The sequence below is a fragment of the Perna viridis genome, chromosome 14 (assembly GCF_037379345.1).
Source record: "Perna viridis isolate PV_CMFRI_1.1 ecotype Kerala chromosome 14, ASM3737934v1, whole genome shotgun sequence".
In the NCBI taxonomy this organism is placed as follows: Eukaryota; Metazoa; Mollusca; class Bivalvia; order Mytilida; family Mytilidae; genus Perna; species Perna viridis.
This window is the reverse complement of record NC_142458.1, coordinates 11857280-11883642: the sequence shown is the minus strand read 5'-3', so window position 1 is coordinate 11883642 and position 26363 is coordinate 11857280. Positions and strand designations below refer to the sequence as shown.

At 32.9% G+C, this 26363-nt stretch overlaps 1 protein-coding gene across 5 annotated transcripts in view; it reads right to left on the bottom strand.

Annotated features, from left to right (window-relative positions):
* Positions 1-23283, bottom strand: part of LOC148598209 (MAM and LDL-receptor class A domain-containing protein 1-like) — a 79843-nt gene extending 56560 nt beyond the window's left edge. For 2 of the 5 annotated variants that reach the window (XM_088561915.1, XM_088561919.1), the window contains exons 1-7: positions 15729-15903; positions 14147-14214; positions 9256-9594; positions 8316-8390; positions 5721-5822; positions 4894-4975; positions 2440-2572 (exon numbers count right to left, since the gene is read on the bottom strand). In XM_088561915.1, coding sequence (XP_088418041.1) covers positions 2440-2572; positions 4894-4975; positions 5721-5822; positions 8316-8390; positions 9256-9594; positions 14147-14214; positions 15729-15816 — 887 coding nt within the window. In that variant the 5' untranslated portion in view covers positions 15817-15903. Of the gene's footprint in view, positions 1-2439; positions 2573-4893; positions 4976-5720; positions 5823-8315; positions 8391-9255; positions 9595-14146; positions 14215-15728; positions 15904-23034 lie in introns of those variants that run through there. The other 3 variants (XM_088561917.1, XM_088561918.1, XM_088561916.1) reach the window with 3 other exon arrangements.
* Between the last annotated feature and the right edge of the window lie 3080 nt (positions 23284-26363).

Below are 26363 nucleotides of genomic sequence, written 5' to 3'. Positions count from 1 at the left end.
TATAAAAATCATACAGGTATTCATAAAAAATATGTAGGTTTGTATAAAATCGGCAATTTGCAAGAGTTATCTTTCTTGGTTTAATTTTCTTTGATTCAATTTATTTGGTGGTGAATGTATCATGTTTACTAAATAATGAAGGTCTGTATACAGAAAGGAATATCGCTACAAATGTAGAACAAAAAAGGTACTGTTTTTCTACACCATGAATCATCTCTACCATATTGTTAGAGAACACACACCCCCATTTTCTCACCCATATCCAAACATCCTCCTAACAACCAATCATTGTTTGAAATAAATACTTACTATATAACTTGTTATTTGATAATAATGAGAAGAATATGATGTCTATAGTAACTGACTTTTGGACAAGCAATATTAGAAAAAGTAACATTCCAACATCTCCTCTCTTTTAAACTAGAAATACTTTGAACTGTGATGGACCCAATTTTCCTCATTTTACTGAAAAAGTATTGTTAATGTTGTGCAAAACTTGGAAAAATTAGCAAATAATACCATTTACTCCCTTTTTATGAACCTCTGGAACTTCTCCTTTCAAAACCTCCAAAGTGGAATAGAAGATGTACCTCTCATATTACACCTACACTTTGTTATAAACAAATTATAGGAAATTTCAGAAGATCAAACAGTAAAAAAAGTTTTGACCAAAATACTATCAATGCATGTCAACCAAAAAAACAACGAAACCTGTCTAAATAAACCTAAATTCTGTCTTTGAACACATTCATGTGAGTTTAAAAAAATTACAGTCCTTGAACTGATCCACGCAACGATTTGATGGATCGATAACTGATAACTGGTGAACGATCTGATCGCAGTTTTGTTAGGTAAAATTATGCAAGATCTGTTTGAAATAAAAGAAATGTAAAATAAAGTATGAATTGATGTTTAAATCTATCACAATTATGTAAATATGTGTAAAATTCACAAAGAAAACAATAAAAACTGTAAAATACAGTGACCACTCTGTGGTCACGTGATGCAATCACTGCTTTTATGAATCGGTTTGATGGATCGATGACTGACCAGAAACTGATCATTGACCAATGACAGATCGCAATTTTTGTTGCACGGATCAGTTTATATACTGTATGACCTGAATAAACCAGACACTGGTCTAAAAATAGGATACATGTAGGACTTGTCACTTGACTCCATTTTTTTCATGAGAATAAGTCCTAGTCTACTATTCGCTAGCATAGAGATTTTCCATTTATGGAGTGTTGAATTAAGTATTAAAAGCAAATCATTTTTTGTGTAAAATTACCAATAAAAAAATCACAAATACTTAGTTATACATGATAAAATGTTAAGAAAAGTATGAAACAGAAGATTTTGCACTGAAAAGAAGCATCCAGAAGTAAACAATTTGATGCAGATTGGTCTTTCAATTTCTATTGGTTCAACATCAGAAATTCCAGAAAGGAAATAAAACTATAACGAGGGGACTTAAAAACCCTACTTAATTGATCTGCGCAACAATTTAACAAATCGATGACAACTGATTGAATGATCACTGACAGATCGATAACCATTGACAGGTGACTGATCTGATTGCAGACCAACCTGGAATTAAATATTTTTTCGTTGAATTTAAATATTGAATTCCACATTTTTTATTCATTAAAAAAAAATATGTACAAGAAAAGCACTTAAATTTATGTTTTGGTTTTTACCATTTAGTAAATGTGTGTAAAACTGAAAAACAGAAACAATGAAACCAATCCGTTAAATATATCAACCAATCAGCGGTCATTTGATGTAATCCAAAGCGATTACCAGTTCAGGATCGGCTTGAAAGATCAGTAACAGAACAGAGCATTGGTACATGATGGATTGTAATATAGATGCACAGATTGGTTCAGGGCCTGTGGTGTTAAAAAAAATAGGAATTGGAAAATTCAGTGGTATTTTTGTCACATTCAATACTTACACACTCTGAAATTTTTAAAAAGTTTGGAAAAATTGTTAAGGACAACGACAGACGCTAAGTGATGGCAATAGCTCACATGACCTTTGGCCAGGTTAGCTAAAAACCTCATTTCTCTAACATTCTATTGAAAAAAATTATGAGCAAATTCAGTGATGCAGAGATCAAATAATGGTCCTTTCAAATAGAAAATCCTTGAGTGAAATTATATTGCCAGATTGGTGGGGTTTTGACATGCATGTTTCTAATTTTTACTATTTTCCCTATTTCTTACAAAAACTTGCACTTAAATTATGACTATTGAAAAACAAATAGAAAAAAAGTTCTGACTGCAGCTTCATGAATAAATCAAATATTTGAATTTGAAGTCTACTATTGTGCATTGCTCCAATTGGACAGTAAACCAGTCTGTTGGGTTCAATAGTTACTTCCCTTTGCTTGAATTTTCAAAGAAATCAAAATAAGTCTATTATCATATAACCTACCTTTCAGCTATGAAATAGACAACTTTGCTGTGGCTTAAAGTTTCAGTAACAGAGTCCTTCTGAATCCATTTGACACACGTGTTGTCATTGATTTGTTGAATAGCGGTGTTGATTACATTGATGGATGATTGAGCTAAAAATATATCAAAAATATACAGTAAAACCTGTCTAAACTGAACCCTGAATAAACCAAAATCCTGTCTAAACCATACCCTGAATAAACCAAAAACCTGCCAAGCTAGGCACTTCTTACAGCCCTTTTCAAACATTTTGCATGATTCTTAGCTTGAGTACTACTTGAAACCTGTGTAAACTGACCATCTGTTTAAACCAAACTAATAACACACTTCAAAAGAGATTCAGCTTTAAACAGGTTTACTGTACAAAGATGATAAACTAGGACTACCCTTTAATGATGTTTGCTGCACAAATTCGAAATAAACAGCTTCCTAAACTATGGTTTTGATTTGTCTTGAAAATAAAAATATCAAATAAAAAATGGTCAATGATCTTGTTTTTGAAATATAAGGAGTTAAAAATTTGACAGGAAAAGAAGAATCCTCTTGATTTTTTCTTGACTAAGCATTAGCACCTTTAAATCTTCTTTTAAATTATGGAAAAAAACAAAGATTTGAAAATATTTCATCACATGGATCACAAAGATGTGTATAATTATATGAGAAAAAAGAAAACGTACATGTAGGGACAATGAACAAAAACAATATATGGCATTTAGTTGGATAAAACCCAATGATCCCAAAAATCTGACAAAAATTCCAAAATGAGACCAGCAAAGACCCTTAAGAGAAAAATACCATTATTTATACTGCATTATTCATTCTATAGTCAATTATGTGTTACTAAGCATTTTAACTAATTACTTAAAAGAGTCCATGCTTGTTCTGTTAACAATTAAGAGGCTGTCCATGTAAAAATCAGGAAGATTCTATGATATAAGTAGCAAAGGGTAAATCTTATTACACTAACTTTTTGTTCCAATGTAATGTATCTACCATATGTATGTAAAATAGTATAAAGTTTGTTTTGATAGCAAAGAAAATGATTTTAAATTTCCCTAACAATGCAACAAAATTTTTGCTCGAACTAAAGAGTTATCTCCCATTTTGCAATGAATTTCAATCCTTTCTATTTAATTTATTTCTCTTTTTAACTTCGCGGTTAATCCAAAACCAACATTCAACTTTGAGAAAGGGTGCATTCGTGCAATTAACGATAATAAATAATAATAGCAACCTCAAAAAATATATAAATAACATCGGAATAAAGGAAAAATGAATGTACCAAAAGAAATGCTTCTATCATGCATTTCAACAAACGCTCTCAGCATACATTCACATAAAAACTTCTATCATGTGTTTAAACAAACACACAAATGATGTGTAAATGCACGATAAACCATGCATGAATGATAAAAATGAGAAACGTGAACATTTCAAGGAGAGTACCAATGTGTCCTGCTTTATTACCTTACAACAACTGTGTGATTTCTTAAGGAGGTAGACCTAGGGTAAGGGACACAACTCTTACAAATCATTGGAATGTTTGTTTTCACCATTTTACATCAATCTCATGTAAGCATCAAAGTAACTTGAACTGATTTCATTCTGATTCAAAGGAAAGTTTGAAAGTCGTTGGTGGAATTGAACATTATTCAAACATATCAATGATTTCAAGAGTTATGTCCCTTACCCTAGGTCTTTCAAGTTACAATAGCTTTATGATAATTGACAGATATTCAAACTTGAATGACAGTGTCCACATGATGGTACATGTGTTCTCTTGTAATAATGTAAGACACATTGGTATAATGTAGGACATATTTCTACGTAGAGAGGTACTTATGATGCTGTCATAGTAAGAATCATGCAAAATCTGAAAAATGTGATGCACCCTACAAAGACTACATATTTTTATTTTTGTAATTAATTGGTTTTATGGGTCTTTTATGGGTCTGTATTATGCAAAGTGTAATTATTCATTCAAATCTGTCTGCTCTTAGGAGATAATCAACATTGAAAATCTAATAGATTCTATTGTATTTGAGTGTCATTTACAGAGTTATCTCCCTTAATTTTGGAATCTACAGTGCATTCTATGTAAATTTTATATCATAAGAACACAGGTTATATGAAAAACTGAATGTTAGTTTCTGTTTTCAATGGCAATTCAAACAAAATATCAAAAATAAAAATATGTAGGCTTTTTACCCATGAATCACATTTTGTATGATTCTTAGATGGAGTGCTACTTAAAACACCGAGATGCCTGGCTAGATTTGAACTGAAATCAGTAACACTATAAATCAAAATGGTATAATAATATGTACCAACAATACTGCCTGAGACAAGAGAAAAGGACAGACAAATTTACAGCAGTATACCATAAAAGTTCAGTAAAAAAATAGGCATACTGTTTCAACTAATTGGTACTTACACATGTTATATATTACATATGGAACTATTCCTTTTTCCCAAAGTGGGACACCTTTATCAAAGTTTCTTTTATAGCCTCGTCTCTACAAAATAAAGAATTGCATTTTGATGTTCACCTCTCCTTTGCCCTTTTCTCCAAATAAATACACCAAAAGTCAAAATTTGGGCTATTCAAAGTTTCTTTTTTGTCAGTCCATTTTTTTCATAAATTCTGGCCCACACAAAAAAACCTGAAAAAAAAACTGAGCAGACGATGTATGTTATAGACTGAGTTTTTCTTCTCTTTTTTTTTCATAATATTAACATTACATAAGTTTAGAAACACACAATTGGTACATTTCATTTTGTTTCTTTCATACTATGTAGAAAAAAATAATTGATGCTTCAATTTTAAAACAAGAGAAAAAGTAACAAAACAATTAGGTTTGTTTTACCAAAATAATCAAAATTTGTACAGACCAATCACTGGTCATTTTCTTTAGCATGAATCCAGTCATCGGTCAGTGATCACCGTTCAATCACAGATCAATCAGTTAGTGTCATCAATTTGTCTTACTTATGCAGATCGGTTAAGTACTGTTTATAAAGATGTTATTTAGACTTTTAGCTACAGTTTTCACCCTATCCCCTTTATATTCAATTAAATTTATACTACATCTCCACCCTCCTCCTACCATCTCAGTTGCAGATACAGAAATTCCAAAAAGGGGGCTGCACAAATCGTCTAAGAGAGGAAGAGTACTCCAGCAATTTTTCACTTTTTTAGTATAACAAGGATTTTCCTTGGATCTGCCAATACCCTTTATTTTGCTTTCCGTCTTTACTCACATTATTAGGTAGCAGATTATTGAGCTCTTGTTGTGTATAAAAATGTTTATCGATGCTGTCAGATTTAGTTTTCTGACTGTCCTCAGGATGAAGTCCTTGTACCTAAAAAAAACAGACATATTTTCATTAACATCAATAAAAGTTTTATATAAATTGATTTGACAATAACAAATTTTAGACAGTGATTGATAAAACTTGAAAATGATGAAAAAACTGAAGAGTGTATCATTCCAGTAAACAAAAAATACAATTAAACCTATAAAATTCTTGAGTTCCCAGCAACCTGTGTATAGATGGACAGACAACAGCATGCCATGATAAGTTAGAGGCCTTTAATATTAAACTACTTAACAGTTTAGTGCCTGAATATCAGTCTTAAAAACTGACAAAGTATGAGGCTGCCTGTCTAAAAACAGAAAATTCATTATTTTCACTTTCAAAAAATACAGCACAAAAACTTCAATTCCTTCAACTTGACTGATAACTCAAGTTTTGACAAATCAGACTTGAAATTCAATATTTGCAGAAAATCTAACAATGAAACTGAACATTAACTTAGCCATTTCTGCTACACTGAAGAAAATATCAATTATTTTTATCATCAGATAAAACACAAAAAAAGTTTACCCTTCAAGTGAGGCTAAAAAATTTAGGTACTGTATCATTCTTTTATTGATAAATTGACTATGGTTTAATGCCTATGGCAGATGTTTCATGCATTTCAAGACGAGAACAACTGACCAATCAAACAGACACTGCTTTACAGGCTTAAAGCTGGATCTTTATTACGCTAGCTCACGGTATGACTATATGCCACCCATTTATTGGGTAAATTGTGACAAGATGATCATAATTGACAGCTATTCAAACACTTGTAATTTTCAACAGTGTCCCACAGACCACACAGGTGTTCTGTCTTAATACAGTAAAGAGACGGGTAGAATGTTGGGAAGATTTCTAGAAAAGCAGAGGACACTTTCCCTACAGGTGCACCTGGTCCATGCTCCCAGTTATTAGTGGAATCTAAGTTGCTCATTTTTGTTTCTTTGTACGTGCTATTTTGATTATTTCATGTTTTTTGTTGCATGTGTTTTCCCTGTCTACTCCTTGGATTATATTCATTTGATTTCCGCTTGATTTTTGTTCCTTTGATTACTTTTCTACATAGAGAACTATATAAGAATGTTTGCTACTCATCTTCAGTCAATTTTGTCAGATTTTCAGACTCCTCTGGCTTTATCCATTTCATAGCATTAACATATTTTGCTCAGTGACCTCCCCTTTTCTTTCATAATTTACACACTGAAAATGCTATATGGGAAGTTTTTACGAAATCTTTGTTATCATTTCATGGTTTTTAATAGAAAAATCTTACTAAGACAAAACCTATAGAAAATCAAGAGAAATCCTTTTCCTGCCAAAATTTTAAATGTTTATATCTCAAAAACAAGTACACAGACCCATCAAATTTTTCTTCATATACATGTATTGTTCTAGCATGAAAGATCTTAAAATTTCACAACCCTATTAAATCCTTGCTATTCTTAAACAGAGCTGCGACAATCATCCTTAAATCACTCAGTATCCTAGCAAGTTTTGTATTGAAATCAGTATCATTCTATTCAAAATTACCATAAGATTTGTTTAAGAACTTAGACACTAATGGAAAAAAGAATCTGTAAACACCTTTCAAGGTTAATCATTTAAAGATGGAAAGCTTGCCTTTCAATGTTTTAACACATCAATGCCTTATTCCAAATTCCTACACATTTCATAATTGGGATTTTAAGAAAAAAAAAAAGACAGATGGTGCTAAAAAATGGATTCACAAATCCGATCTTGAAAAATAGCATACAGTTTAAATATCAGATTTTGATAATGATTAAAAAAAAATATATATATTTGAACATCACTCTGTGAAAGTTTACACAATTTATACAATAAAGTAGACTTTTTCAGTTTTAAGGTAAAAAAAGTGGTTTTCTGAATATCAGAAAGTGAAATTCACACATTTTTTTAATTTTTGCTGAAAAATAATCTTCTTCTATTACCATGATTACCATGGCATTGTATAAAAAATTCAAATGAATATAAGCAATTAGTAGGATTTTTTGCACATATGAAGTTTTGTTACTATTGAATTTAAACAGGAATGTACAGTTTCTTTTTTCCATTGTATATATTAGGAGATGACCTTTATCATTTAATTAATTTTTTTCAAACAAACTAACAGGTTTCCTAAAAAAACATGATACTGCCCCTTCCCCGAAATCCCCCCGCCACCTTATGGTAATAAAAGTCCAATAATTCTTCAATAAAGAAATGAGTTAACAATGAAAAAAAATTGTTGAGCATCCTTCTAGCAAACAAATGTTGCTCAAATATTTCCAAAGAGTTCTGAAAATTTACGGATTGCTAGAAAATCAATACAAGACAAAATGCCAATTCAAACATTTTGGAAAGAGAGTTAAAAAAAAAACGGGAAGACTAAGACTGGGTGTCAAAGGGAGATAACACCACTTTATGACCAAACTGGAATCTCCATTTTGAGATTTGTTTAAGAGCTATACCATGAGGTACTATCAAATTACTCACCAGATGAACTTTTCCATTGACTTCAATCTCCATGGCTTCAAGATTATTGGCCAAATGACTACTTGGGTCTACTTTCTGAAACCAGAAGATAAATTTCAAATACTTAGGCACAAAGCACTGTAAGTATTGCATGCATTTTTTTAAATTCAATTTTGCAATTTTTACCATAACCTTACTCATATTTTTGTAATACTGAGCTAGAATCTATTCAAGTACTTGCCTATAAGATTTCCATACTTTGGTGGGTATTTACTTCTAAATTGGAATCCATTGGAATTAAAATAAATTAAGTGCAATATTTATATTCAAAATTGCAGTATTGCAGTATAAGAAGAAAGAACTTGCTCAAAAACGAGGCAGATGATGATTGATTAGACAGACATTCATAAATTTTCTTGACCGATTTTTCTCTCAAAGCTAACATATTTTTTTTTCAAAAACAATCATAAACTTTTAACATTTTGATAGATAAAACTAAAAAAGAGTACAGTTTACTTTATACTGCCCAAATGCAAAATAAGTTATTAATAAATCTAGAATATCAAGAAATATATTAACATAACTATCTTTGTCAAAAGGTCAAAGGTCATCCTTAACAGCTATATTAATAAAAGCTTGATCAATTGATTGATTGATTGATTGTTGTTTATGTTCTCTGGCAGATATTTCATGTACTTTTAAGGACAAAAACATTTGGTCAATCAAACAAGCATTGTATGTGCTAGTCAACTATGCTGAGCCAGATGTGTCTTGTACTTAAGCCCCCTTCAAAAGAAACAGGGAATATTTTAACAGGTTGTAAAATTAGCTGATGACAGTGAAATTTTCACTTAAGAATTAAGGTTATACAAAAATACATTTCGCCACACAGTTTGTTAAATCATTAAAATGCACTTAAGATAAGTAATTCAAGGGCATATAACTCTTGTCGCAAACTCACAGAGACATCAATAGCGTCCAGAGTATTTTCGTCATCATCACTGTCTCTTTCCTCCTCATCAATGACCTCTTCCTCCTCTTCCTCACGAGCTTGAAGTTTCTGCAGCATATTTTGGGGATCTTCCTCCTCTTCCTCCCGAGCTTGAAGTTTCTGCAGCATATCTGGGCGATCAAGACGTTTCCCTGCAGATTCATACTCTTGCTCTATTTCTTTACCATATTCCCTTAAATCCTTTTCCTGTTTTCGCAAGAATTTCTCACGTCTTTGAAATTCTCTTTCATCATTCAAATCTTCTTCTTCATCAAGAAGTTCTTTCTCTTTTAATGCTCTTTCTAATTCCTAGAAACAGAAACACAGTTTTGATCAAATCAGACCTGAACATGATTATGCTGCTTCAATGACAGCGAAATATTTGGCCTCACCATAAATATTTTGTGAAACATAATATTGCCTCCATACTTAAAATGAACTGCCTTACCAAAAATTTTCATTATGACATAAATGCCTACTTTCCCAGAAAAAAACTGCCATACCAAAAATATTTTACTAGATAAGATATTGCCAATTGCTAGGAAAAATTTGCATTAACAAAAATATTCTGTTAATGACGTTGCTTCCTTACCCCCCTATATGGCGAATCAAATTTACTATGCAATAATACAACTTTGAAGATGCATATTAGTCTTTTTTGGTTGTAGTCATTAGGCCTCAAAAAAAACATTTGTTTTGTTTTAAGACCCTAAATCATATCTTTTTAGGGTGCCTTATTACACAAATACATTGGGTAACAATAAAATAAAAATAGGGCATCTAATGGGACATTAAATAAAACCCTACCATGTCTTAAACAAATTTTGGGGGTAAAAGCAACTTCAACTAGATACTGCCCCTAATGAGACTTAAATACCCTTGCAGCAAGTTGAACACTGTGCATTTGCAAACCAATGTGGACACACGATTCATTTTGGACATAATTTTTATGGGGGGATAAACTAAGCACTTTTAACACACAATTTTGCTGCCATTCCTGAAACATCTAATTTCAAAACAATAATCAGTCTTTTTTTCTTCTTTTTTTTTGGTTGACAACACAATGACACAATATAACTGCAAATTTACTTTAAACATAAATACCTAAGAATATATACATTCCAATATAGTAATTTAACATCCCATAAAGTTTCATAACAATCAGGCACGTCATTCAGGAGAAATTGCAAATAATGCAGAAGACCAAATTTTGCTAAAAACATCGAAGTTCAACTGCAGTCTACAATTTGTGTACTAACAAAAATTCGTGACAGTATGCACATCTCCTAGTGGTTATATTACATCCAACAAAGTTTCTTAACAACGCTGCAAGTTGCTTAGAATATAGTTTGGACAGACAGATGGACAGACAGACAAACTTACAGACAGACAGGGTTTGTGTAATAAGTTAAAATGACTATAGTTTTAGTATAAATAATTTGATCACACTGAAATTTTCAGTTGATCTGTATTCAGTTGTACTCAATATGTGTACAAAGTTTGAAAAAGATTCCTTGATGTCTTCTTATACTATCATCTAGAAACTATCCAGGGATATAGACAGACTACTGGACAGACACCCATTTTTTTGGAGGGTATCATATAATACCTTGCTATTTCCGGTGGTGGGGTATGAAAACAGAGGCACCATCCTCATTACCTTTTTGGTCTATGAAATTTTGTTAAAAGCACCCTCATTCTTTTTTTTGGGGTGATGGGGGCAATAAAAATAATGAAATGCCTCCCACCCTATTTGGTTTCCTTAAAAATTGTCTTAGAACTAAATTAACTTTAAAGGGTCCTCAAAAATCTTAATTATTAAATATCTTTTTCGTTTATAGATTTTACTGGTTTTTTCTAAAAGATGAACCTGCTATAAAAGGATCAAGTTTTGACTAATTACAAGAAGTCTTCATGTTAATTAAAATTTTGAAGAAAATTTTAATTTGTATGGTTTATCCCCTTTTTTTCGGTATTTTTCAACTTGTAGACTAATAATAGGTCATTTTGATTTCAAAGATGATTTGCAAATTTTTTTAAATGAAACTTAAAACAAACATAAAAGTAGATCAGACAACCCTGTATCTTAGACATGACATTTGTCTGATAAAATCTTGAGTTGAAAAAGATCTTTTAAAAGATTGTTGTAAATGTCACTTTAATTTTGTTATCACGGCAATAAGAAACTAATACATATGTAAAATTAGAATAAAACCGAAATGTAAGGGGGTTAAAGATCACAAAGTGAAAGCAATCTGGACTACTTTCAATTATCCCATTTACAAATCACATATTGTAATAGCTCAACCAGTTTAACATTCAACTGACAATTTTCCTTGGCCTGGAATGAATGAAGGACTGGTAATTATACACAGTGAAACCTGCCTAAACAAAACTCTTTCAAAATAGTTTGGTTTAGACAGGTGTTCAGTTTATCCAGGTTCATATATATATAGATTGTACATAAAATTGGCACTTTTCTTGATTTTGTTTGGTTGATTTTAGTGAGAGAGAAATTCATGATTTTCTCAAAAGTGCAGATCTGAATACAAAAATGACTATCGCTATACATATACATAACGTAACATATCATTTCTTTGGTGGGTCTTTCTACACTTTGAATCACCTCTACTATAGGCAGTGCCTGAATTTTATATGGACTGGTACTCAAACTGATATGAAGGGACATCGTAAGCCTTTGCTTTCATGCATTTAGTTTTTTTTTATTTTCAGTTATTAACTGTTGATACCTCCAGTACTTTTTTTACTACTGGTTTTAGCGATTTATATGTTGCCCATTTGTTTTGAAATATACCAGAAAATTTGCCTTAAAACCTGTATTTTATGTTTCTTCACAACTCTGCTAAGTCTCTAAATAGTTCACTGATCCGTTCTCTAGTCATCATCCGGACACCATCTGAGGACAGACAGACATGCAACTTACCAGAGGATATCTAAATAATACCTCACCATTTCATGTGGCAGGGTACAACAATGGAAAATGGAAAAAAGGTGTAAAAAATGAGAAATTACAATACCTATAAGGAAATCTAAGGATAAAACAGTGTAAGGAACTTCAAAGAGACAAAACACAAAAAGACAAAACAATGCCACCAAGACCAAACAGACAACATGTGATAAACAAATTGTACAACACAAAGCATAAAACAGCAAAATTCAAAAACTGAACATTTTTTACGAAGTCTGGAAAAAATTCTTTGGTTTACTTTCAAATTTTTATTTGAAAACCACAAAAAAGAGGATGAAATCCTTGCTGAAGAATATTCAGAATTTAAACAGCACAATAAGAAACCTACACACTAAACAATGGTATCATACACCTACATGTATTTGGAAAAATTCTCAAATCTGTTCTCAAACTCAAAATTTTCAAAAGTTATCAGTATTTTGGAAACAACAAGACAAACAGACAGACAGACGGACAAATATGCACTTTGAAAATAGATTTATCACAAAATGACTTGCCACTTTGTGGGGGGTTAAAAAAGATGCATAAAAACTGGAAGTTGAAATTTAATCCCTTGCAAAGAAATGCAGAAGAGATCTTTATCACATTTTTTACATTTTATAACAATCAGGTGGTTGTATTATATTATATACATATATAAACAAAGTTTTAAAGATAAATATCCATCTGTGCACATATCTTTAGACGTTTTCATGTCTGAATAAAGAACTTTAATTTGAAAAAAAACCTGTTTTTGAAGATGCAAAAATATGATTAAAGTTCATGAGAAAAATAAGAAACAGCTGATTGAATATTAATACAAAAATGAGACATGGTCCATTTTTTAAAAACAAAATGCTACTGGTGTTTGTTAAGTAGCACTCCAGCTAAGGATCATGCAAAATGTGATTCATGGGTAAAAAGGCTACATATTTTAATTTTTGATATTTTGTTTGAAATACCATAGTAAACAGAAAATAACATGTGGTTTTTCATATTACCCATGCTCTTAGGAGATAAAAATTATATAGAATGCACTGTACATTTCAAAATTAAGGGAGATAACTCTGTAAATGACACTCAAATACAATAGAATCTACTGGATTTTCAATGTTTATGTTTCCTAAGAGCTGGCAGATTTGAATGAAAAATTACACATTTCATAATATAGACCCATAAAACAACTTAATTACAAAAATAAAAATATGTAGCCTTTTTTGGAGTGTATCACATTTTTCAGATTTTGCATGATTCTTACAAAGACAGCTACTTAAAAAGTTGGTAAAATCTTATGTCAATAAATGCGGCAGAATTTAAGCACATTGATATCCAAGTTTTTGAATTCTAACAAGAAAATACCCTTTAAATTAAAAAAGAAACATCCTATAGTGATGAAAATGACTGTTGTTCTACTGTTCATGCTTTAATTTTTTTTCCTGATAAATGAGAGATGGACTATGATTGATTGATTATTGGGGTTTAATGCCTGAGCAGCAATAGTTCAGTTGATTCACAGTAGAAAAAGGGAGGGATGGGTAGGGTCGGGCAATTTAGCCTCCAGTGGCGGAGCACAAAGGTTCCTACTCCTATCGAATACCACAGCAGAGTTCTTTAACGTGCGAGGAACGTGACATGTTTCCCAACATGGTGCATCACTATGGTTTGCAGTCAGGTTTTGCTTATTATAGCCTGACGACCCCTGCATGTAACACGCCAGGGGTACCCCATTTCACCACACAACCCAGCTGCTCTGTGGGAAGAGCACCCTAGCCTCTGGCTAAGGTTCAAAGCACTATTGAGTCTCCTTTTACGACAAGCATAGCGCTGCTGTGGGCCTATTCTTTTGATACCTGGAACCACATGGGGCAAGATGGACTGTGAAGGTATACTTACTTTTCTTTTTATTTCTTTCACCAGTAATTTTTCCAACTCTTCCAGCTCTTCAGTAGTGGCTCCATCTACTATAAAATATTATGAAAAAAGATTATGAAGAAAGATTATGAAAAACAAATGCTAACTTAAAGAGTTAAGGAATTTACCTCTGAGTAAAAAAATTGAGTTTTTTGTCCAGTATAATACAAAACCAGTTAAGCACAAGATTTATCCTAATTGTGTCCATATAATACAACACCAGGAAAGCACAAGATTCATCCTAATTGTGTTCATATAATACAAGACCAGGTAAGCACAAGACTCATCCTAATTGAGGCAAAAAAATAATCATTTTGCTTTGATCTTTCAAACACTATATCCATGCAATAAATTCTGGACTACCAAGACATTTTTACCTTTTACAACCAGGTCAAAACAGGATTTTTTTTTCTTTTTTGGGGGGATGGGGGGTCTTTTGTAAAAAGAAATAATAAAAGATTCTGAGACAGCTAGGTCTGTTGCATGCATTTATTACTTATCTTATATCAATATATATAACTTTTGAAAATATTCCAATGATTTGAGTTTTAAGTGTCATTCTCTGTAAGAATCAGGCAGTGGGTGAAACATGGTATGAAAAAGAAAACATTTTAAAGTTGAATTTGACTGTTTGCACCATCATAGTCAAGGAAAAAAACACAAGATTTTCCACAACACTTCAGTACTTTAAGATGTTTCATTGAAATGCACTGGAAATGGGCATTTCAAGGGTAGATAACTCTGTCAAAAATCTCATTTCTTTAATATTCTAATGAAAAATTTCTTAGTAAATTCAACGATACAGGGATCTAATAATGGTCTTTCCAAATAGAAAAAAAAACAGCTTTGGGTGAAATTATATTGTCAGATCAGTGGCGTTTTGACATGTATATTTCTTTTTTTTTAATTTTGCCTAATTTTTACAAAAACTTACACTTTTAAAATTATTGCAATTCTAGTCAGTAATGGAATCAACCCTGGCCTAAGTCACACCTAAGGCAAAGACTTCAAAACTGGTAGTCCTATCGCATGCTTCTCATTCAAGCAGAGAGACTGCTAGTTGGCTAAGTGTCCAAGTGGGTAGACATGCCTAGATGCAGGTTGTTACTTTTGTGAACTGGAGCAATATAAATTCTGCTCAGAACAAATAAGTCATGTACCGTACATACGTATGTCAGAGGACATACAGCCTGAGCCACAGTCAATCAATCCATCAACCTAACATTCAATCATCTTTTATCTCCACCTTAATAAAGATATTTCAACAGAAGGTGTTGGCCATTTAGTCTTTTACTGAAAACCACGTTTCGATAGGCCCTTCTGCAGTGGTTAATAAGAGAAGAAACGAACGACTGCCGCTGTGTGAAGCTTGCCAAAAAGGCAAAAAAATGAAGACAACGGAGACTAGAATTCCCTTAAACAGTATATAGCTACCCTCTATAAAATATAACGAGAATAGATATGGTGAATATGTCAAAGAGACAACAACACCACCGGGATGAAAAATATCAGCCTCAGGCTTTTCGTGGAACATTTACGTTGATTTAACAGTTAAAATACTTACATGATCTGGAAAATTTTGATAACGAATTTACAAAATACGTGGTCCCAAAAAGAAATAAACAAAACACAAAAATGTTAAATTTTAACATTTTGTTCAAAACTATATAAAAGTGTCCAAAATACAGATTTTTTTCACAAACTGTCACCCAAAAACTGAGCGGTAACTTTAAGCACAAGCGTTGCATGGAATTTTGTTTATATAGGCACCTACAATCAGTCACCCGTGGTTGACATGTTTTAATTCTTGTGTAAGCATTACGTTTGTATAATTAAATGTCCATTTTGTTTACAGATCACTGTAAGAATCTGGTAGATCCTATGATAAACAATATGAAATTTTAAGAAGAAATATTATACTTTTATTACATAAAAGGGGAGGGGGGCTTGGATGAATAGCACATTAATGGAACATTAAGTGATACTCTGCCACGTATAATGGTGTAAAAACTAAAAGGGGTGGCAAATAATTCAAAAATTATATTTTGATGATGAAAATTTAATTTAACCTGTATTTTATTATCCTACACAATTGTGCAAAGATTCATTGATCTTTTATCATGTTATCATCTGGAAACCATTGGGAACGGACAGACGGACGGACGGATGAAACGTAACTTTTCAGAGGGTATTACCTTATACCTCCCCGCTTCGAGTGGTGGGATATAAAAAGACTGGAAATCATCTTTATCTTATTAAACAACAAAAATCAAATCAAATTGTGGTACCTTGTGGAATTCTACGTGATTTCACAGATGTGCTATTCCGCTAGAAAAGTTCAAGACCAGCACCTAGCAGAACGCATGATTTTTACACAAAATCATGACAAACGTTCTGTTTTTATACGCATATGTTTATATTTAAATTAAATATCCAGATTATTTTATTTTTGTAACTGACAATCACGAGAATGATTGAATGATTGATTGATTGATTGTTGGGGTTTAACGCCCGAGGAGCAATATTTCAGCTATATTCAGGCGACGAAAGTCACTTTAGTCGTCCTTTATTATGTATATTTGGCATATGGTGTAATCGAGGTTTTTGGATGGAACGAAAAAGAAAATCCAGTATGGCGCGAATTTGAGATTTGTCACGAAAAGAAATCCGGGTATGAAGTTCAGGTAAAACTAGAAAAAGCGTAACCCTATGGATTTGTTAGTATTAATCTAACAATATCTTTTTTTATGAAAATTAGAATTCTTTAACATTCGTGTATTAAATTTCTTCAAAGCCGTAGCTAAAACCGTGAGAGTAGATACTAGTAGCTGGACATGTGATCTTACCATGTACTCCTATAGACCCTTTTGTGCTAACTGTGGGGTAGACGATGAGCATGCGTGAAGCATGTTTTCACGCATGCTCAATATACATTTCCGCGAGGAAAATTCCATTGTTCTACCCACAAAAGGATCTATTAAATACTTAATATTAGTATTGAAATTTCCATGTAATCTACATGTATCTCTTATTTAGGATATTTTATAAAAATAAAACCCCTGTCTACCTGCATGTCAGTTTTAAGTATAAAATACTACAAAATTTCAAAGCTGTGGGAAGATGGCATCCAAACCATGTACCCCTATCCAGATGAATGAACAGATGAACGAACGGACGAGAGGACGGACAATGGTAAATAAATATATGTGCGACCGTTAGTCGCCTGGGATAAACAAATACATGTACAAAATTGAAATGAAATATAAATATTTTTTCGATTTGTTGGAGGTTCGTTCGTCTGATCTACCCGGCAAAATTAATTTTATAAGTTCTGCTTTATATTTGGGATTGTTTCCAAAATGTTTTTGAACGTATTTCAACCATTAAAAGTTCGATCATATTTCTTGTACAACACGTCACTGTTACATGTACTAAAGGAATTGTCAGATAATTACATTGACCTGTACTTTTAAAGGTTTCTAAGAACCGCCTCTATCAGTCCTTGATAACGATCCCTAAAATTTCGTACTTTTTTTCTGAGACCAACTACATTGTATGGATAAATCAAAGCTTGTTTTTCAATCATAATGACTTCTAAACGCGTCTAAGTATAATAAATGTGTCCTGTTTTGTGGTTTAAAAAACTAAATTTAGAGACATTAGATCTTTTCTTGCGTGATTGGTTCTTCTCTCACCATTGAACAAAAGTAGAACAAAATTTACAGCAAAAGATGTAGGAAAAAACGACATGTACGGTTGGACACGCAGATGTCTGCTACACGTACGGTTAGCCTCACTGAGGTCTGCTACACGCACGGTTTACCACTTATATGTTCACTACACGTATGGTTAGCCATGCTGTTGTGTCCGCTACACGTACGGTTAGACTGCAGATGTCCGCTAGCAGGAAGTGAATTGCAGTGATGCTTAAACCAATGCAAATGTTTGTTTTGGTGTATAGTTTCATCTGTTATTGGAAACTTGAAAACGTCTTTATTCTTTGCCCCTCTCTCCGGCTGTTGATTTGTTAGTGCAGTTTTTAAGGGGTGTTGAATTTGTTGTTTTCGTTTGCTTTTTTGTTCTAGTTTGTTCTAGTTTGTTTGTTTTGTTTTGTTTTTTTGTTTTGTTTTTGTTCTATTTTGTTTGTTTTTGTAATTGTTGTTCCGAATTCCTATTCGTTTCTATATTTCCTCCTGCCGCTGATCAATATGTGATGCTTTATTTTTCGTAAGACATGGAAGTATTATGACATCAAAGCTTTTGTAATATTTGTTGAATTGCAATATTTCTATGATTATGTGCTTATCTTAAACTATTTGAATTTTGTCTTAGCGAGCAGGACTATTTTTTCTAATTGACCTGACGCAGGTCAAACACGGTACATCCAATAACCGAAAACAATATGGCGTCGGAAGGACAAGTGACTAATATTTCAAAGTACTGACACCATATTGATTATTACAGACTTTCGTTAGGTATCTAGTAAGGGCTGGAATACTAATACTTGCAAGTATGTTTCAATAACACAATGATCAATTATACCACTCAAAAACGTGGGAAAACGTGTTTTATTGAGGTTTTCGGATTTTCAATCTGTTTTTCTGTTAACACCGAGGATTTTGGTTATTCGAGCAACCCGGTCAAACATTTGCAAGAAGTTTTTAATGACGTTCTTTTTATCTGCAATGTACACTCTTTGAGTTGTTAGTATATTGTTAATGTCTACCATTACAAGATGGGTCCTGTTGGTTTGAAAGTGTTAATTGTTTGTCAATCTTATCAAGGAGTTAAATATAGACTACTATCATGACTGTAAAAATCTATTGCGAATGTCGGGAGCTTCTAATAATAGATTTTCGGAGCTGCAGTGTACGTTTTTTTGTGATGTACTAAAAACGTAAGTATAGTTTTAATGTTTATGATTACTGTGAGGATGCGGTGGGGGGGAGGTAGGGGGGTGGCATCCCTCCAAAATTATGGAAAATTTATAATTTTCATGTGTAAAATTCACAAAAATGGCAAATAATGTCCTAGTACCCCCTTTTTCTGAGGAACCTAAGCTGCCACCCCTCATTTTCAAAGTGTGTGGATCCGCCTGTGCCAGATCCTGAATTTATTATACATTATATATATAGATCTGTTCCTTGTCAAATGTTGGTTTTAATCCGTTCAGCCATGTTGGAGTTTTTGCCCTTTTTCAACGATTTTTGCTATTTTTAATGTTATTTCTTTTAAAAAATTTTCTCCTCTGACACTACTTAACCACTTGAAACCGAACTTGGTACGAATGTTCCTTGGGGTATCCTGCATAGAAATGATGTGGGGATATTTGATCAGTCAAAAAACATGGCCACCATTACTAAAAATAGAACAGTGGTCAGACAGTAGTTTTTCGCATTTATCTCCAAAACCGTTAGGTTTAGGCAAATTCTTTCAAATACATATAGCTGAAATGATCCTTATTATTAGGACTACAAAAGTCTTCAGGAATACAAGTTGTCAGATGACTCCTTGTAAGAGTTATTGCCCTTCAAAGGGGAAAAATTACTTTTTTTAACATTTTTCAGTCAATATCTTGAAAACTATGATAGATTAAAAGAAACTTTCAATTGTTGAGATGATCCTTATGATAAGCCCTACCAAAGACTTCTTGAGTCAAAATTGTTGAACAACTTCTTGTTAAATTTATTGCCTTTGAAAGGCAAAATTCAACCAGGTGGGCGATTCAGGCTCCTGGGAGCCTCTTGTTTCTATGTCACATGAATCATACGACAAAAGAAAAAGGGGGAGCAATTAAAATCTAATCTGAATTAGGTTGGGATGAAATGAAGCCATGTGGCATGTTTATCACATTCAGTAATTGATCTTGATCTATCAAAAAGAGGGATATCTAGTACAAATTAGGTATTTATATGTAGCCAAACAAACTTTTAGAGCATAAAGAGTCAATGAGAGGACATAAACGTACACAGCCAGAAATACCAAAAACAATAATAGAAAAGAAGATCCGTAAATGCATTAATAAACAAGCAGTATTGATATGCATTTCATTAAAACAGATGGTTCTCTTTAAAATGACTAAGTTTTTGATCGGTTTATTTAGCTAACAATTTGGTTACATGGATATTTATGAGGTCTTCCTTGACTCAGTGCCTCAGCACTTTGATTTAATGCATTTTCATGTTTATCCGACAAAAACTAATAGAAACCTGATTGAGAAGTGTACATTTCAATACCACCTAAAACGTCTCTGATACATTATTGTAAGTTGCATACACGATAGAGAGCGATCGAATTTCGAACGTGCTAATTTTACGTGTTTTTGCATTCCCAAATAGTCATAGGGTCGTGCAATAAAATCAACTCTATACTTTCTCGTGACATTTTGTATTTAGTTGATTTTATCTTTGGCAATAAAACTTTCGTGATTTCTGCAAATAACTTGAATTATAAACTATTTTGTACTGAAGCCTATTGTTATATGTGAAAATGATATGAGCAATGATTGCAGTGATTAAAATGCATCCGGTTTCAAACGTTGTCAAACGTTTTCGAACTCTAGTGGATTTTTGCAAGTGGGGTATGTTCAAGTTAAAACTACTTTAGTACCATTTTGTGCAAGAAGCTGGCAACTGGTGGTACAACGTTTTTCTCAATTCGGTCTTTTACATCTGGAAAGCTATTTAAATTTATCCTGAAGCATACGTGAGGCAGATTTTTTTATATGGGGAAACGTGTGGAAATTTTCCAGCCATTTTTCCATAGTGCATCTGAACTAAAATTAACCTATCAGTTCCCTTCGGCTTTTCTGTCAATAACTTAGGAAATGCTAACTTTACAAACACTTTTACGGTTATTTCTGGAGGTAATGAGGTATTAATACTTGGATAATGCAATAAAATCTTACGGTTTTTCTTCGCGTGCCATACATTATACACATATCGACCGATTCTTAGAAGAGAAGTACTTAAAAGTCGTGTAACTGTAGTATGTATAGATAACACCCAAGGTGTAACTGTACCTATTCAACGACATGTGCACCATGGCCATATTTATAATGAGTCCCCGTTCAAATACCCCCAGAAAAATGTTTTAGGCTTCATGTGATTCCCGTCTGACTTAAAAACTTATCTTTTTATTTTTTTTCTTTATTTCTTCTTTTCTAAAAGTTTACCGCCCTCTTTTTTAATCTTAGTGATTTTTTATGACACTAATTAATTTGTTTTATTTTTTTAATTCGCTTTGGAAAAAGACATTATGTTAAGTGCTACGTACAAAGGCTTAAATTTAATTATAGCGAGTACGGGTAAAATCTAATTATGTTATATTTTCTTACCCACAATTTACCCCTTTTTAGGGTATTTGCACACTCAACATACTTTTAAAGGGAAGGCGTACCTGGCGTATGCGTCCTCTAAAGTTTGAAGAAAAATCGTGATTTATTACAATTATACCCAATTATGTTCTTGACTCGACCTGTATCATTATTCCCTTATCTGTGGCTTGAACGTAGCACAGGGTAAGATTGACCTGTGACGGAGCCGAAGAGAAGACTGTAGTTAAAGTTGCAAATATGGCGCATTGCAGTGGCTGATCGAGGGAGAATGTTCCAGGACCAGAAGTCGCCTTATTTGTCAGAAAAAAATGTTTGTTTTGCTAAAAATGTGTAAATTGTAACCTGGAACCCCCTCTATAGAATCTCTGGGTCCGCCCTGGCTACTAGAAACTAAAAGATGCTGAAATTGCTGCTATTTTTTTGTTAATTATTAACAATTATTTGATGTTGTGACCCGACTAAAACATTCAGTGTTTTGGACATTCTAGAAACATTCCCTATTTGTCACAAACTTTGACCATAAGCGTTTTCACATATATAGCGTAATGTCACAATTTGGACAATAGATTAGGATAATGTTAAACTGCCATTCTCAATGTACTTCTCACTTATACTCTATAAGTTACCGTCCGAAAATTAAAATCGAAGAGTTTGTATAATCCTTTAATCGCTCTTACATGCTGTAACATGTTCTTTTTGTAAATTATGTAAAATAAGGCTTAAGGCTTTAAACGTTCTCCTGCAAAAAAGGTACATTCGCTATAAGCTATAGCGGACTGACACATAGTAAAACAGGAAGCAGTTATTAGGTGTGCTTAGGAGATTGGGTATTAAATAGTTTTGGAAATTGGCTCAAATCTAGTCTTATATTCTTGTTGGAACTTCTGAATCGTTCAAAAATTGAAAATTGTTTTAATTTAACAAAATCGAATATTTGTTGTAAAGGCAAAATAAAATACGTATGTTTCCTGCTACCCAAATTTATTTTATTTCATTATTGTTTTGTTTTTGTTTTTTTGTTTTTTTGCCAACCGCAATGTATGGCCATTTTAGCTCAAGCATCGTTGAATTCGAGACTATTTCCCCATTATTTTTAATGAAATAAAAATATCTATACATGGCTATAGTTACTACATTTATATGTAAATTTCAACATTTTCAAAGAAGTTATTCATGCTCTATCGAAAAATTTCGCGATTGGTATTACTTTGCACCATTTTAAAGTACAAATATACTATGTTCGGATATTTTGACGGATATTATAATGTTCTGCAATGCACAATAGAACGGACTGAATTAGCAGACCTGCAGCCATAGTTTAATTTTTGCATGATATTATTTTTTTTCTTTACTTTTACTACAAAAATCTTATCCTACAGCTCCGCGGTTTTTTGTTTTTTTTTTTCAATGACCTGTTTTATGCAATCCAGGTTACGGCCAGGATTAATAGGTGAAACATCTCATAAATAAAACATCGCTTAACGGTTAATGCAATTTTGAAGAAGCGCAAAATATACAATTATGGTGTACTTACATTTCTCTCTTGTTGGATGCTGACATGCAAAATGCACCGTCCCCAAAAGGAGCACACTGAGAAACAAATTCTTCATTTTGTTCGGAAAAAAAAAGCCCAAGTGGCTCTTTGACTGATTGTCTTATAAATGTATGGTCCAAATGTGTAAAGTTCAAGCTTCCTTGCGTGCTAGTAATGGACTTGATATTTTGTGAATTTTCTCAGTTTTCTTCGGTTTTATATATCGAATGCGAAATCGCTCACCCGTTCACGGATTTACCGATACCCTCAAGCTTGCGTCGTTTTAAACCAAACTGCGTTACAGAGTGGGCGAAAATTAAATTTAATGCGTATTGTTTACGTTATATCTATTTCAATTCTCCCGCAACAATGCTGTCAATTTACCAACCATGTTGTGCTATGATAAAAATTAGGTATAAAATATTATTTTAGAGTGTTTTGACACCATTAAGACCGGGATTACGGCCCTTACCTAAACCTGATCGGTATCTGGAAGAAAATAGTAATATTATTCAAGAAAATAAACAAAAAGAACACGATTTTATTTATGAAAACAGAAACATAACACAAGATTTTTTCATGTAAGATGACATAATCATGTAGAAAAAATTAAAAACTATAAGGCATTCAAAACACTCGTCAAAATCACTAGAAACAAAAAGCAATCTAACGTCCAAGTTAACATTTCAGAATATTTTAAACTTTTAAACTGAACTGCAAATGGCATTATGCACTAAATGAAGTGAAACACAATACAAACCGCCACGACCTAAATGTACTGAGGTCAGTTACTACATACATTGCAAAAAGTAGCCGAAATCACTTACAATTTGCTACACATAGCCAAAATGATTGCAGTCATGCGCAATAGGACAACTAAATTAAGAAGGACAACTGCTTCAAAACGTTGCACTTAATTTTGGACAATATTCCATAACTCTTTGTTAATTGTAGACCTCATTCGTAGCAATTATACACTAAGTGCTGTTCAATTGTAAAACAACTCATGAAGACAACTTCGATTGGAAACTGCTGCCAAAGCACTGAACTAGTATTTTACTGTTACAAAGGCACTGTTCTAGTATCATTGCTACAAAAGCACTGTTCTAGTATCATTGCTACAAAAGCACTGTTCTAGTATCACTGCTACAAAAGTACTGAACTGTTACTTTATTGCTACCAAAGCATTGTACTAATATTTAATTGCTAGAAAAGCATTTTACTAGATTGTATACTGCTATAAAGGCATTGTACTAAACAAGTACTTCGATGCTTTATAAGCACTGTACTAGTATATTACAGCTATAAAGCCAGTGTACTAGTACTTTACTGCCGTAAAGCATTGTACTACCGGTAGTTTGCACTGCTATAAAACAAAAGCATTGTTCTAGACAAGTATTTTATGTTACAAAAGCACTGTGCTAGTGTATTACAGCTATAAAGCAATTGTATTGGTACTTGACTGTCTAAAGTAATGTATCAGCAGTTCACTGCTATAAAGAATTGTACTTGTTTTTACTGCCGTAAAGTACAATAGTATTATACTAGAACAGTTATTCACTGCTACAAAAGCACTGTACTAATATTTTACAGCTTTAAAGCCATTGTACTAGTACTCTACTGCCATAAAGCATTGTGCTACCGGTAGCTTTTACTGCTATAAAAGCATTGTTCTTGACAAGTATTTCATGCTACAAAAGTACTATACTCATGTTTTACAGCTATAAAATCATTATATTAGTATTTTAGTGGCACCAAAGCACTGTTCTAGTTCTTAACTGCTACAAAACACTGTTCTAGTGTTACTACTACAAAATCATTGTTCAAGTATCACTGCTATAAAAGTACTGTACTATTACTTTATTGCTACCAATGAACTGTACCAGCACTTTAAAGCTTCCATTGCAATGTACTAGTATTTTAAAGCTACCAAAGCATTGCTCTAGTGTGTTACTGCCAGAAAAGCACTGTACTAGTACATTTCTGCTAAAAATTGTACTAGTATTTTATGGTAGTAGTTCCAGTTTATTGTGTATCTCAGTGGTGAGTCCGGGAAACCCGAAAATGGGGTCGGGGCTGACTGTTCTAAGATGGTCCTGTTCCAGTGGTTTATAGGGATTATCTATGTAATAAAACAACATCCTCGAGCATAAATGGGGCACCGAATCTCCCCCACCACCCTAAATTGGACCCGCCTTTGTAGCTTTTATATAAGAGATCATGTTTTTTATAGATAGAATCACACTATACATGTTGATGTGCTCCCAAATAGTAATAGTGGAGAAACACTCTTGGACACACGTGGGGTCTGGGAGTAGGCCAGAGCGTCAACAAAGCAGCCCAGCTGCTAGTAGGGCATACTCTGACCGAGTTCTTCGGTCAGGTATTCCGAAGGCTGGGCTCCGCCACCAACACCATTTGCTTCTACTAACCACTAACATCGACCGTGAGAGGCCTGTATTTGTATTCAAGGTCTTTAAAATTCCCCAACCATCATAGACAGTATATTTTCATAAAAGACATTTCCTACTTACGTAAGCATTTTCTTTAAAAAAAAAACCTGGAGCTGTCTTACAAATCATGTATTGAGTTTTTATTACTTCACGGATGAGTTTGTTTTTCTGTTTTCATAGTCAGACTAGTTTGAAATCTGTCCATGGGGTATTTTTATTTGGGGTCAAGACAATCAAGATAATCATGTTGATATTTAGATAAATATCTTTAATTTTCATAATATCGCCTAACTTGATAATTTGATTTTATATAGGTAAGAAGAGTTCAATCTACATTAAAGTTCATGTGCACATTTGGCGTAACCAGAGGGAGTGCAGTGGCTGACTGTCCCCCTTTTCTGAGGAACTTCGGCAGGCACTCCTCCTTTTCAATGTGTCTGGATCCGACCCTGATGTACACGTGTCTTTTTATTTTATACACACTGTTGGTTGACTGATAGATTGATTAATTAATTTTTATGTTAAATGATGAACAAAAATTATTAATAAGTACAGCCTTAATTTTCTATTACAATAAAAGAGGGATATGGATATTTTCATTGATTGAATTTATGGGTTAATGTGATGATTTTCCAGGACAAAAATTTTGAATTTTCATTTCCTCTCTTTTTTGTTTGCCTATGTGCATGTTCTCTTAGTGGCGTGATGTCGTGGTTTCAAAACCCTGCTGTGTCATACATGTACCAGATTTTAAGACTGCCTCTCCGCTAAGGAACAGACCATTTTCTATTCGAGGGGGGAGGCTGGAAGCATGCGCCAATTTTTTTTTCATCAGCATTCGAAGTTAAATATTTTTATTTGAAAATCTACATTGCT